Below are 15258 nucleotides of genomic sequence, written 5' to 3' on the forward strand. Positions count from 1 at the left end.
TTCCTCCCGGGGTACTCACGTATAAGGTTTTCCACGAAAAATCCATAGACATGGGTCTCCCTTTTAGATTTTCGGTGCTATGTGTGAAAAACATGCCGGAAAACATGTTGCTTTTACTATTTTCAAGCTCAAATCCTTAGATATGGGTCCTTACTTTCCTGACAATCCTTAGATATGGGTAGGGGCCTACCTATTTTCGGTAAAATCGTGACCCTTAGACATGGTTATGGGTTCGGAAGCTCGGGCCGCACATCTCCGTCGAAAAATAATCCAAGTACCCGCCCCCCTGGTTATCCTAAGCCTTTTAAAGCGTTTTAAGGCCAAAATCGCACCCTCACCCCAATTTTACCCTCCCCAGGACTCATAATTATTCACAGCCCCTGATAATCTCCTAAATTATTCATTATTGTTTTTTCGATGGACCTAAGCTCCTGTAATATGCATGCACATATTGAATACAGCAAGCTACATTCAAATTATACATGCACGATGCAAGTGCTATTCCAGAAACGCTGCACATCAGTGACATCACTTAATTAATATTACTACCGGTAGTGAATAGCAAGCTTCAAGGTTGAAAGTGCGCCCGCTTTACTACCTGAGAGCAATCCGGTAGTGGCGTTTCAATTTATTACGTGTTGGGAAATCCACAAGATCAAATAGAACGGTGAGTGATGATTATTTACTTATTTTTAAAAACAAACTTCTTAGGTCAGTTATAAACTACGTTCACGGCCGACAACTATAGTTTGAATAATATTTATTATCACACGAGGAAATAAAAACAAACGAATATGGCGCCTCACGTGCTTCAGGTCAGGTCAGTGGTCAAAGGTTTTTTTATCGCTAAATCGCTGGCTGAATATCGTATCAAATTCAAGTGATACACTACCGTCGTATTATTGACACCAATTCCTAATTTCGACATTACTATTGCGAAAGGTTATTCCATTATCAAATTAGTAGACTTTCTGTAAAAAACAAATCACTGGTGCCTGATGGGAAATACTAGTGCGCCATCACCGGATTGCTCCTGCTCTGCTAGCTGGCGCACTTTCAAGCTTGGTACTCGCATTGAACAGGCAGAGTTCGCAAAACTAACGGCGTCGTTATTTGCCAACCCTAAAAGGGATCGAAATTAATTATTCATAAACGATCGATAACTGGCCTCATTTTCTAAATAGCAAACCAGCGGGATTTGTCATAGGTTTGCGTTGATAATAGAACAACCGTGAAGTTAGTGTCACCCCCTTGCCCCCAGCCTCTTGACTTGTAATGAGTACCGCAGGTTAGTTTGCGAAGCTCCCCTGGTCGGGTAGTATCCCGGGGGTTCTTGCCGGGAGGGTGAAAGTGCATAGGAACAATGCCGGAAACTACGTCACGCTATTGTTCGACTTAAACTACATCATTTTTAACCCCTTCTGTTTCCGTTAATACAGCTTTAGTCTCCTCCACCTTCGCAACATGGTACATGGAGTGACTGGAATCACAATGACAGCGGAGGAGAATACTAGCTGGTCAGACAATTTAATTCTATCAAGCATATAATACCTGAACAATCACCGTCATTTGATCGATTTACTACAGAATATATTGTATACACAAAATATAATTTTAAAATTGTAAACCTGTTAACTTATATACTTGTGTACTAAAGTATAAGGACACGTGAATAAAATCATGTAGAAGACAAAATGGCCGCTAATCCGCCTATTGTCTAGACTTAAACTACATCTTCCGGTTTGTTACGTAATACTAGGATGCCATGCCCTGTTCTTGCTTAGTAGCTAATTCGCATGGACCGTTGAGCGTTTTTGGGTTGGGCAAGGATAAAGACAGATTCCCTTCTAAAAACCAATGGCAAGGTTATATACATGTACTGAGTATACGGTAACTTTTTATTTATGGATATTTACTTCGTTATGCTAATTAAAATTTAATTTGCATAAATTTAACTGAGCACCAGTGGTGTTATATGAATTACTGTTATACGGACTTCAGGAGCCCTCTATAATTTTCTCTTGTCATGTAACATTTGCATTTAAATCGAGCTGTAAAAGCATTTGTTCCGAGACTATCCGAGACAAGTAACCAACTCGGATTCTACATGTATGTTGTGATCCTTTCCATAGTGTTTCTAGAATGTCCATGGTGTTCCTTTTGTTTAGCTCGCTGCCCCGAGACCGTTATCTTGAGCTATTGTGTTGATAATGGTCTCTGGGCAGCTAGCTACCTCCATTACTCTAGGTAATGGTCGAGGCAACAAACCTTAAACAAAAGGAATACAATGGATAATCTGTGAATAGAAAAGGGCTAGACGTATATAGTAAGATAATATACAATCCATCATTGAATGTCTTAGAGGTATGGAAAAACTGTTCAAAAACTTCTCAAGAAGAGAAGCCAAATTTATTCCCCACAAAGATAGCAATATTTCTCACTGGCAAGATTTGCCCTCAAAGTTGGAGCTTCCTGGATTCTCCCCATTTTTCTAGCCTTATGTCCGAAGTTCTAAATGGGAGAGGGGTTACAATAATGACAATGCAAACATTATAAGAACATCAATGCATATAAATGCTTCCTTGTATCACAATTTGCTGCCGTTACTAATGCTCTAAAATATTGTTCCTTTGAGGATTACTCAGCCAGATAATGGAGAAATCTCAATGACAGGTGGCTGTATAAATACAACAATCCCATGAGGAAGGGTTCCTTTACTTATGTATTACTTACTTGATGAACAAACACAATAGTTGGAACTTGACATCCATGAAGGAATTGAACATCTATCACATTCAGCTCTTCCAATCTAAGAAAGAAATAGTATTTGAACTTTACTACCAATGTTTCAAAAAACCACTGCAGTTTTCTTTTTTCTTTTCTGCGCACCAACAAGAAATGCTATCATAAATAAACACATCACGAAAAATAAGTCCCCCTCTCAACATTTTGTCATAACATTGTAAGGTAAAACTTTTTACCAACAAAACTTGGAAATAATTATGTGACTGTTTCCTTAGTGTTGTGTGAAAATGAAAGATGTCCATGACTTAATGGCTGAATGAGCACAAATGGAAGACACAAACTGCCCTATTCGAAAGTCAGAAATGGAAGTCAAAAGCTGCCCTATTCAGAAGTCACAAAAGTTGATTCATGGCTTGTTACAATTGGAAAAACTCATGTGGTTGAGGCTTGGTTGAGTGCAGTTTAAAATCCCCACCAAGTGAACATTTACACTAATGTCCAATAAATTCATGATCATTCAGCCTTGCAAATCCCCTTCTTGGTTCAGAGCTTAACACAGTGAGTTGTAAGGTCACCAGTCCCATTCCTTGTCCCAATGCACCTTGCAGTTAACAAGCATGGCATACTTTTATGACTTTTGAATAGGGCCATTTTTGTCTTCCATTTGTGCTCATCCAGCCATTAAGTCATGGACATCTTTCATTTTCACACAACACTTAGTAAACAGTCATATAATTATTTCAAAGTTAGTTTTATTGGTAAATGTTTAGTAACATTCAAGAAATCAAATTGATTACATCACACTTATCACATTAGTAAATTCTATGTTTGAAGTGATAATGAAAGTGATTTTCCCTATGGAATTCCAGAAATGTAAACAGAAACAGAAATTATAGCATGAATCCAACAAAGCATTTTGTTTAACATGGATGGCAAAACTACCCTATATCCATTAGCATAAATCAACTTATCATCATACTGAATGGCTGGAATTTTAAAATCAAAAGACATACTTGAAAATTGAAACAAATAAATATGGATCAATTCCAAAAACTATGTAGACAGGGACAAGAACCAATATTTTCATTTTAACTGCCTTAGTTTTGTCACACGTATCAGCAGGTCCTTGAATCTGTTTGTTTGACAGATTTTTTCATGTGTATGAAACAGCTGTGTGCATCTTCGTTAAAGTTCATTGTTACACAAACATTTCTGTCATTTTGTTTTTCTTGAACTGCCAGAAAATTTATTTGGCAATACTTGTGAACACAATTGCCTGTCTAGTACCTACCAGGGGTGGTCCAAGACCTCCCAAGTGTTGGACTCCTAAAATTTAACTTCTCATGTAGTAAAGAGCCTATGGACCCTTTCTTGGACCCCAAGTTTTTAAGTCTAGTGTTACCCTTGACACCTACCTGATATTGAAGGCTTTGAGTTCCTTATTGTCTCTATCTAGCGGAATAACCTTAAAGAGACCATCATACAACCTCAAACCAATCACTCGACACTCTGGGTCAATGATTCCAATCAGACCAGTTTCTGAAGGCCTTCCTATACGATCCTGTATCACAAAGAAAAAAAGACAAGGGTTCAGAACCAGAAAGCCTTAACTCACTTTTTGACCATTTTGAGATTTTGGTGCCAAAATAATCACTCACACCCACAGATTCTTCCAATCATTTAACTTTAAGGGGGTACTACACCCCTGCCCAATTTTGTGCCTATTTTTTCATTTTTCTCAAAAATTATAGCGCATTGGTGACAAGTAAATATGTATATTATAGGGGCAAAACTACTGCACTGGAAATTTTATTTCAGCACAGACAACAGTTGTGGAGTTACAGTAAAAAATGAGGGAAAACCAATATGTGATCAATAAATCAATTACTACTTGCCTTAAGTTGCTGAATTTTCAGTGAGTAGTTGTAGTCCTTGCCCCTATAATATGCTGTATGTATGCATATCTTACTTGTCACCAATGTGCTATCATTTTTGAGAAAAGTGCAAAAAATAGGCACAAAATTGACCAGGGGTGTAGTACCCCCTTAACCTATGAAACTTCATATTGTAGATATAACACAATTCTACTTAGCTACATCTCAATATAGCCAATTGCAGTTAGCCAGAAAGCCTCAACACTGAGTTGAGCCCATCAAATAAGCCAAATCGGCATTGGAAGTTTGCAATGCATTGTAGGACAGTTTTTGCAGTTTTGGGACACTTTGTCCTTTGACCTTTCAGAAAATTCAGAAATATTGGGTTTTTGTACGTACAAAATCTAATTTTAAATGTTTTACAATAATTAAAACAAATATAAAAAAATATTAGTATTTCATAAATTAATTTTTCAGTATTTTTAATAATCAACATTATGACAATAATAAGAAAATTAATAAAAATTATGTCAATTTTCATGATATGACAGAGGTCAAAGTGTCCCAAAACTGCTCTCAAAAACCGGAAGTTAGAATGGCGATTGGGCTTATAGCCCACATATTGTGATATTTCTTCGTTTGTACAGTGGAACTCAATGACACAATGATGATGATGTTGAGTTAGGGCTCATATTGAAATTCCCTTACACAGGAAGGTGTACGCCATCCTGCAGCTTTCCTGTGCTAGCCTTCTTTTGTTAAAATCCTGGGCAGGGTGTATCACTGATGCATATAATCCATCCATTTTATGACCGAGCTTTCCTGAGGCGCGCGCTTAGCGAGGGGAATCCTGCCTTCTTTCTGTGTGAAAATGTGGTAGGGTATTTCAATATGAGCCCTTACTGACTATGTTTTACCTGTACATTTCCATGAGCTCTGGTGACAATATCTTCACTATCCTCATCTTTCACATACTCCAGGATACATGCATTGTACCTTGCTGTCAAGATAAACAGGTGGCTCTTTTCTTGACCCTGTAATTAGTAGTGTAATAAAAAAAAAAAAGTGCAGTGACATATAGAGCGATCATAAAGCAATAAACCCCATGCCTTGGCACACTTTAGAGGAAATCACTGTCTACTGTGCAGTGTTGGAAGTAAGCATTTTTTATGCGTAGCAAAATTTGCTTTCATTACTTTTCTCTTGGTATATCACATACTTCAGTGTGCAAGTCTATGGCATAAAAATGCTACTTAACTCCAAAATTGCTTAGCAAATTGAAAAAATTGTGTAGCATGTTGCTACATGATACTACTGTGGCCCAAGGCACAAATATACCATAATTTAAGATAGTGATCCCAGCTGGGGATACATATATGCACACAGCTAAAACAATATATCCTCAAACTAAATTTATGGAAACTACTGTCATCATAAAACTTTTTTGGATATGTGAATGTCCTTTTGGCGATTTTTTTGATTTTTTGTAAAAAATCAAAAAAATCGATTTATTTGATTTAAATCGGATTTTTTTGATTTAAATCTATTTTTTTGATTTATTTTATCCCAAGAACTGCTATACCCCATGATAAAGTCTAAAGAGACCAGTAGAATGCTAGACATATGCACAATACTATCAGGTATTTACAAAAAAATCAAAACATGTTTTCAGATGTGAAGATTTCAAAGAAAAAAATTGGTAAAATCATGGGAAAAAACCTGTTGAATTCTGCACCTTAAAAATGATTTTTTATCAGTAGATAAAATGACATCATAGAGGTATTTAATTGTATCCAAAAGGTGTAGAAACATTACAAATGAAGTAAAACAGGCAATTCAAGATAGAAATTAACTTAAATTGATCAAAAACGGTAAAAACTGATTTAAATCAGTGATTTTTTTTTTTTTTTTAAATCATTTGATTTAAATCGTGATTTAAATCATGATTTAAATCAATTGATTTAAATCGCGCCAACCCTGCACATGCCCTTCCAACCTTGCACAAAACTGGTTCTTTAGTGTGTAAGTTTTTGTTAAAAACTTCAGCAGTATGGTAATGGAAGTTTTAAATTTTAAAAATATTTGTGAACACAAATATACCACTTTTACAGTAGCTTTGGCATACACATTTTTGTCAGCGGTGTACACTTTTGGAAATAAACACATGTATACATGAAAAATGTACCCCCACAATAAGCCCTTTTCGCTGCAATCATTTGGTAATATCTTGTAAACCAACCCCAAAAATGCAATCATTTCTTTGCATTGAATCACCTAGGGCATAAACAGATTGTTAATCAACCATCCTCATAAAAATTATTGATCACAATTACTAATTTTGAAAGCAAGTAGTAAGCCTCAAATCACAATATAGGGTGCTTGCACGGAAGATCATAAGTTCAAATCATCCTCCAGACACACTCCAGAATACATGCAAATGCATGGAGTACAATACCAATCACCTGTTTAACTGGTATTGATCAAAGTAATTCTTTGTACTACATGTATGCATTAGCATATCTTATGGAGCGTGTCTGGAGGATGATTTGAACTAATGACCTTTCGTGCAAGCACTCTATTCATGAGAATACAGTTTCAATGGCTTTTATCCATCTCTGTGGCAAAACTTACCGGAGGTTTGAATAGTTCCATAACTTCAATGCGTCCATATATACCCACTTCTTTGACAGGTCGTAGACCCTCTGGTGTAACACGGTATATTTCTAACCGAGAGTTTCTGGCTATGATGAGGTTCAAGTCATCGGCTGACGTAAAATTGCCTAAATAATAAAAACAGATTTCAATCAAATATGTAATTAAGTAAATGTATACATCATTTTGCTTTAGTGCTCCATGTCCCAAAATAGACATATTTTGTAAATAGGCCCTAACTAGGCCAACTTAGAACTAAATTTTGGGGCTGGTTAGTATTCATCTCAAAGAATAAAATAGTATTTTTATCAGGAATTGAAACCCTACCCTTTTGCGACCAAATTTGGAAGACTGAACAGTGAACATCATCGCTACCGGTAGGCTTGGGCATCGTCAGTCTTTTGCATATCGCAGCCAAAAACATATCGCGATACCGCCATCTAACGATATTTTTATCCATACATGCATGCATGCCATATATCAGAAGTTCACTGGTATACGGGTGCAAAACGGCCCGGCAAACAGTGAAGCAATTTGTATACAAATAAACAAGTACAAAACATACTTATTCAATCCACTGCCATCGTTCAAAACAGCTTCTTTATAATCCGAAACGTTATTAAAAACAGTATGAAACCATTTGCTGCCATTATAATTGTGCATGGTTTCCGCAATTCCGCTATTGCATTGCATGAACATTAAGTTGATCGTGGCCTGCTGAGTGGATGGGAGACCACTGCTGTCCTCATGCACATTAAACATTTAGTTGATTGTGGCCTGCTGAGTGGATGGGAGACCACTGCTGCCCTCATGCACATTAAACATTTAGTTGATCGTGGCCTGCTGAGTGGATGGGAGACCAATTACATTTAAGTATATCGCCTGTCACTATTTCTACATATCGTCATCGCGATAAGGATTTAATATCACGATATATATCGCAGGGTGCGATATCTCTCAAGCCTAGCTACCGGTATGTTCATCTACAGGCTTCACGGTTTGATTTTCCTTCACTATGATATATGCTTCTATCATTCCATTCTGGTATGTAATTTTTGTCATTTTGAGCCTGATCTTATGTTAAAAGATAAAACTGAACAATTTTGGAAGACGAAATTAAAGTAACTATTCTGTCGGTCCAACATCCGGGCTATCTCTAGTCTCGGGCCCAAACTGCATGTGGCTCACAGTCTGTTATGAACAACAAAAACCGGCTGTGAAGGAGGCTACATAGCGATCTACATCTACATCTACAGGAATACTGGAACAGAACCCTCCAATAGGGTTGTATGGTCCATGGTGCAAAGAAAAGGGCGACATATCATGCAGCCTCACTACAGCGATGTTGTTGGAGTGACATTCAATTTCGGAAAAAACGACACTCCACCATGGAATTTAATTTTAAGTTTGTCAGTATATAAGCGGTAAATCAAGTAAGTTTCTTCCACTCTGAAGACTTAGAAGCGTTGTTTGATTCCACTGACTATTTGCGATCGAAATTTACATAACACCAATGACAGAAATCATCAACAAAAATCGAATCAGGGACTTGTTTTCACTGACCGTGAGTCGCATCATCAACCGGAAGTGACATGGCACGGACCGACAGATTAATGCGCTGCTATAGGAAATCCCTGTAGTGAGGCTGCATGATATTAACTGAATGGAAGTTATCTCTTCTGAATGGAAGTTATCTCTTTTGGATCATGGCAAATACTAGTAACATAATCGCATAACAATTACTAATCCGTTGTAATCGGGGGATACCTTTATTCCTCTAGTATACAATTCATAACCTTGATCATTTGTTATGCATCACATGTTTTAAAAAAAGAGTTCAAATACCCCGGGCGTCATCTGTTGTTACGGTGGTCGTCAAGGACTGATGTCATAATTAGCTAATTAAGTACAGAGGCTAGAGCCGCCACTTTTCCTATGGGGATTTTGTACAGGTTTTTCATGATATCATAAGAAAGTTTGCTTCGTTATTTTCCAGCAATGTTTTGATGTTAAAAAGTTGATTAAAACTGATTAAAGGTATTATAGATGATATTGAAGTAAGTAAATAGGTTTCAAGTTAGTATTATTTACTAAAAATTCAACAATTGTTACTGCGGAAAGACATTTCGCCGGGTCTCGAGTCAGACTCGGGAGACTATGTTACGTTATATCTGGTTCCATACAGCAATACGCAGTATTGCTGTCTGGCAGTATTGCTGTCTGGTAAGCAGGTACGAATTGAGACGTCGTGAATTGAGACGTCGGAGCCGGTCAAACACAGAGGACTAGCCTACATCCCGTATCCTGCTATCACTCAAACAAGCAAATCTCTTCACGAATTCACTCACCTTGCGATCCTACATCATCAGTTGAAACAAACATCTAAGTTTCCAAAAACAACTTTGTCATTCCTCAAAACTACAAGTAACTTCATTAATAAAAAATTGAAATCATACTATTACCTGTTATTGAAAATTTTGTTCGATTTATGTGAACCAAAAGAACGCACGAGTCGAGTTCAGTTTACCAAAATGGTAGCTCCTGCCTCCTGGTCACCTCAGATATGACGTCAGTATCAAGCTGCTTATTAAACGGTGGATCGGATTGGTTGAAATCAACGCCACGTTTTTGACCTTACAGGGGTCAGAGATATGCATATTCATGTATGAAAACAGCGGTTGCGGATATAGTATCATGATGGATGACCACCTTTGACCTCAGCTGGTGCGGGAGCATTAAATTTTCGCGGAGCTTCGCATCAAATTTTTATCTATTTTATCTGTTATTTTCGCACTTCATCTGCACCCATCCTTCACATTTGGTGAAGTTTTAACTTTGATCTACATGTTCATCGGATTTTTAACGCCTACGGGATTTTTAAACTGAAGATTTTAAGGATTTCTTGCACCTTGTGAATCTGTACTGTATACGTATACGGCCTATCCTGCATCACGACGGATGTTTTGAAAGGTCACCTCTGAAATATTAGTATTACTCGCTCGCTGAGGTCTATACGCTGTTTATATATCCACCATTGGAACCTCCGCTGGCCAATCTTTAGTTTTGTAACTTCGTTTTTCAAACTTTTGATGTATTTTTAACAAATGCTGGCCAAGGGTATTGTTCTACACCTGATTACGTAACATCTCAGCCACCTTCTTGCCAAGCGACCATTTTGATTGTTGGACGCGGCCATCTTGATTGATTCATCCATTCTGCACTGGTTTTCGCGGAAACAGAGGATTGCCATCTGTCATCTGTTGTGGGATTATTCCTGCTGACGGAATACACCTGTGGATTTAGTTTTGGATCTGTGCCAAGATGTTTTTGTGTGGTGTTACATATGTCCTCGTCCTGACCCTGTTTAAAGATGCTGCCCATGTTCCATTGAGGCAAGCCACCCATGTCAAGCCCAAAGAAGAAACTGTAAGTAGAATTTCCATTGTTTTGCCTGTGAATTACCAAGAAGTGACCAACCTGTATGGATATGCATCTACTGTGTTCTTCCATCGTAAGACTTTTAAAACTGTTATTTCCGCTCGTGGTTCTAGAAGATTAATCTGGATTCACGCCTTGTTATTAGTGCTGGGTGGCGATATAAACCCAAACCCAGGCCCACCCCAGACAAACTCTACCATTCATGAGGATGCTGATTGTGGTATTTGTAACAAAGAAGTTGGTTATCACCCTGATAGAGGTGTGCAATGTGACAATTGTTATATATGGTACCATGTGGACTGCATGGGAATGAATTCCATCATTTATGATCAATTGGCAAACTCAAGTGTTTCCTGGATATGTGCAAATTGTGGTCTACCGACCTTTTCAGACTCATTTTTTGACAACAACTATATGGGTATTCCTGTTGAAAACTCATTTGAGGTTTTATCTGATGACTCCGATCCAACCGATCACGTAAATAAAACAAACTCTAGTACCGGAAATTCATTTAGTAGCCATGACTCATCTGTTGGCGACAGCGTCCACGATGGGTCACCTAAGGAAGCATCTACCCCAGTTGCAAACAAGAACTGTTTTGATGACAAACATCAACAAAAATCTCGTAGAAAACTTTTCAAAAACTGTCCTAAAAAGAAGCCTGTGAAAGAGATTAAAATTCTCAATCTAAACTTTCAGAGCTTGAAGAATAAACAAGCTGAATTCCAGGTGCTGTTAGAAACTGAAAAACCTGATGTGATAATTGGTTCAGAGACCTGGTTAAACAGCTCTGTAAACTCCTGTGAGCTTTTTCCAAGCGAATACACAGTCTTTCGCAAAGACCGCGAAGATGGGTATGGAGGTGTTTTGATCGCTGTCAGAAATTTACCCGCCATTCATCTGGATGAGTTGGATGTAAATGCTGAACTCTTATGGGTGAGAATTGAAATCGCAAACAGCAAACCGCTGTTCGTCTGTGCATATTATAATCCTCATACTTCCCGTGAGTCGCTAGAACAACTTGATCAGTCGCTTGCATACATAAACAGTCTCCGTGTTAAACCGAGCACCATCTGGCTTGCAGGGGATTTCAACCTCCGTGATATAGATTGGCCTACAAACTCTGTCAAAGCAGGCAGCCCAATTGCTACTCAGTGTAAAACGTTTTTAGACATGTGCACTACCTATCACTTCCAGCAAATGGTTACTGAACCCACGAGAGGTGATAAAATCCTCGACCTCTTTCTGACAACCAATGAAACTCAGATAACTCAGGTTGAAAATTTACCTGGTATTGGTGTTAGTGACCATAGCATTGTGAAAGTTATCAGTAACATCAAGCCTGTGCACAAAAAACAGCCTCCAAGAGAAATTTTCTTGTACTCTAAAGCTGACCTACAGTCAATCAAGAAGGATTTAAACTCGTTTGGAAAAACTTTTATTGAAAACATAGACTCATTCACAGTTCAGGAAAATTGGACTAGTTTGAAGACAAATTTATCTGATTTGATGACAAAGCACATCCCAAAGAAACGTGTTACCACAAGACACAACCTTCCATGGTTTAGTACTAAACTTAAACGCATGCATCGTAAGCTGCGGAGACTGTACAATCATCAGAGGAAAACAAAATCTGTTGATGACGAGAAGAAATTTAAAGAATACAGAACTAAATATAAAAAAGAACTGAGGCACGCCCAGATGTCACACATTCACGACTCCATGGGGAGAACTTAAATGAAAACACAAAGGCTTTTTGGAAGATCGTAAAGTCTAAGCGTGAAGACAACATTGGTGTGCCGCCGCTAAAGACAGGTGACTTAAACGACCGATAACAGCTACAAGAAAGCAAACATTTTGAATGATTACTTCAAATCTGTGTATACCAAAGAAAACTCTAGTAGTATTCCATCTATGGAAAGTCAGAGTTTCCCTGACATAGTTGACCTTCAGATAGTCCCGGAGGGGATCTACAAGCTTCTTAATGAGACAAAACCAAACAAGGCTTCTGGCCCAGATCAAATCCCTGCCAGGATTTTAAAGTTGTGCGCCATGGAATTGGCACCGATTATTTCGTCCTTCTTCAATCAGAGCTTGGAGACAGGAGATCTACCAGACGACTGGCTCATGTCCTACATTACCCCTGTTTTTAAAAAAGGCAATCGCAGCTGCCCTTCAAACTACAGACCAATAGCGCTGACATCGATATGTTGCAAAATTATGGAGCATGTTTTAACTAGCCACATCATGAAACATCTTGACGGGTACAGCATTTTACATGACTCTCAACATGGCTTTCAGAGAAGAAGGGGTTGTGATACCCAACTTGTTCTCACTACCAATGACATATCTCAATCAATCAACAACAGCAAGCATGTCGATGCAATGCTCTTGGCTTTTTCAAAAGCTTTTGATCGTGTCCCGCATAAAAGACTTCTCCACAAATATCATCACTATGGTATCAGAGGAAAATCCATAAATGGATCTCATCATTTTTGACTAAGAGGAAACAGTGTGTTGTGCTAGAAGGAGAAAAATCATCTCCAGTTGACGTTGACTCCAGTGTTCCCCAAGGAACGGTCATCGGCCCGCTGAGTTTTCTCGTATATATTAACGACCTGCCTGATTGTGTCAGTAGCGGCACAAAGACGAGACTTTTGCTGACGATGCTTTTGTTTACCGTGAAATAAATTCTCCCGGAGATGCTACCATCCTCCAACAAGATTTGGACGCCCTCACTAAATGGGGTTCTGATTGGTTAATGACATTTAATACTGACAAGTGCTATACCATGCACTTCACGACTAAGAAGACTGTGCTTACTTCTGATTACTCGCTTTGGGGAAACAAACTGGTGTCTACTAAGACCCATCCATACCTTGGTCTCCAATTTGCTGACAATCTGAAGTGGAAAGACCACATCCAAAAAGTGACCAGTAATTGCAGAAGAACCATGGGAGTCATCAGAAGGAATTTCCGTGCTTGTTCAACTGATGTCAAGTCTCGCCTGTACCAATCCTTGATTCAGCGAAGCTAAATTACGGCACAGCTGCCTGGTACCCGTCAACCAAAGAAGAAAAACATCTCCTTGACATGATCCAGAGATCTTCAGCTCGTCATTGCTTCAACGACTACTCCCGTGATTCAAGTGTGACTCAGATGCTGACCAATCTTGAGTGGACCAGTTTAGAGACCTGCCGACTGATAACCAGACTCTCCATGATGTACCGTATCACCCACAACTTAGTTGACATCGACTGGCAAGACCATCTGACCAAACCAACCAGACCAACTAGACGCCATCACCCTTCAACCTACATGCAAATTCAAGTTAAAGCAACCAGCTACGAAAACAGTTTCTTCCCTTGGACAATACCTCACTGGAACAGCCTCCCTCACAGCATACTGGACATTACTGACTTCAAGGCCTTCAAGACTGCCATCCGGACCCATTTTACTTAGTTCTCCATGATTATTTCTTGCACCGCACACCAAGCTTAGGATTCAAAGGTCAAAACCTCTGTTGAGATGCAGGTACCTGCTTATACGGAGTAACCAATCCAGATCCAGATCCAGATCACCGGAACTGAGAATTGCGACATTTTCGATGTTTGTACCGGGGAATTTCAGACACGGAGACTCCGCGGAGATTTCGACAAATTCGTCCAAAGGTAACCAGAAGGGTTGGGGATCGCATTTTTAACTCTCACTAAATGTTTCGGAATTGAGGTCGGCTAAAAAGTAGACAGTTTCGGGGACTGTAATTGGTGTAGATGTCACATTTTGAACAGTGAGCGATAAGTGACCAATTTGATGCTCAGCACAATTCAAGTGACTATCTTTTAATACTCAGTCTCAGGTCAGGGTAATGTTACGTGTCCACAATACTAATAGATTAGAAATTTATATAATAGTATCTGATGAATGCGCTACCATTACCAATCTTTAGAAATAAGACTGACACGCTTTTAGACGTGGTGAGCTCGTGTCTGGTATCACTATCAAGGCAGGGAATGATTTATAATGTTAATATTGTTATATCATGTTGTGTAACACAGGTGGTCATGGGTGTTGAATTCGTGGGGTTGATTCTTTTACATTATTTATAATCAAAGATTTCAAGTCTTATAACTCACCTGTGACACATGCATTCACGGCTGTAGGCTTATGAGCTGTTACTACATAATTATACGCCATGATGCACGCAATCAAACTTCAATTAAGACCGCAGATAGACAAAATAAAGTGAAAAGTTAACGATATCGTAAATCCAACCAGAACTAGCGCAGATCTCGCTCGCTGGTACACATTTTTAACGTGACAACTATACCGACTTATGATCTGTATTCACAAAGGAGCATTATTGTTGTACGGAATATATTTATACAACAGGAAGTAATTCCGTGACCTCACATGGGATTCCGCGGGAAATATCGTCATGAGAGAAACTTTAAAAACTTTTTTGAGAAAAAAAGGAAGAGGGGTGAGGGGATAAAAATAAGCGCTGGTGATACGAAAATCTCATGACGAGGAAAAATTGATTGATTGA

The 15258-nt window shown here is 38.6% G+C and overlaps 2 protein-coding genes across 2 annotated transcripts in view; one reads left to right on the forward strand and one right to left on the reverse strand.

The window, feature by feature from the left end:
• Positions 1-15027, reverse strand: part of LOC140154995 (DNA damage-binding protein 1-like) — a 38922-nt gene extending 23895 nt beyond the window's left edge. The window contains exons 1-5 of the mRNA XM_072177664.1: positions 14846-15027; positions 7251-7399; positions 5537-5653; positions 4161-4306; positions 2734-2809 (exon numbers count right to left, since the gene is read on the reverse strand). Of these exons, the coding sequence (XP_072033765.1) occupies positions 2734-2809; positions 4161-4306; positions 5537-5653; positions 7251-7399; positions 14846-14906 (549 nt within the window). The 5' untranslated portion in view covers positions 14907-15027. The remainder of the gene's footprint in view (positions 1-2733; positions 2810-4160; positions 4307-5536; positions 5654-7250; positions 7400-14845) is intronic.
• LOC140154994 (uncharacterized) lies at positions 10925-12508 on the forward strand. The gene has a single exon (XM_072177663.1). The coding sequence runs from the start codon at positions 11013-11015 to the stop codon at positions 12444-12446; it is 1434 nt and encodes a 477-aa protein (XP_072033764.1). The 5' UTR covers positions 10925-11012; the 3' UTR covers positions 12447-12508.
• Positions 15028-15258: the final 231 nt, after the last annotated feature.

Source organism: Amphiura filiformis, chromosome 6, assembly GCF_039555335.1.
Source record: "Amphiura filiformis chromosome 6, Afil_fr2py, whole genome shotgun sequence".
In the NCBI taxonomy this organism is placed as follows: Eukaryota; Metazoa; Echinodermata; class Ophiuroidea; order Amphilepidida; family Amphiuridae; genus Amphiura; species Amphiura filiformis.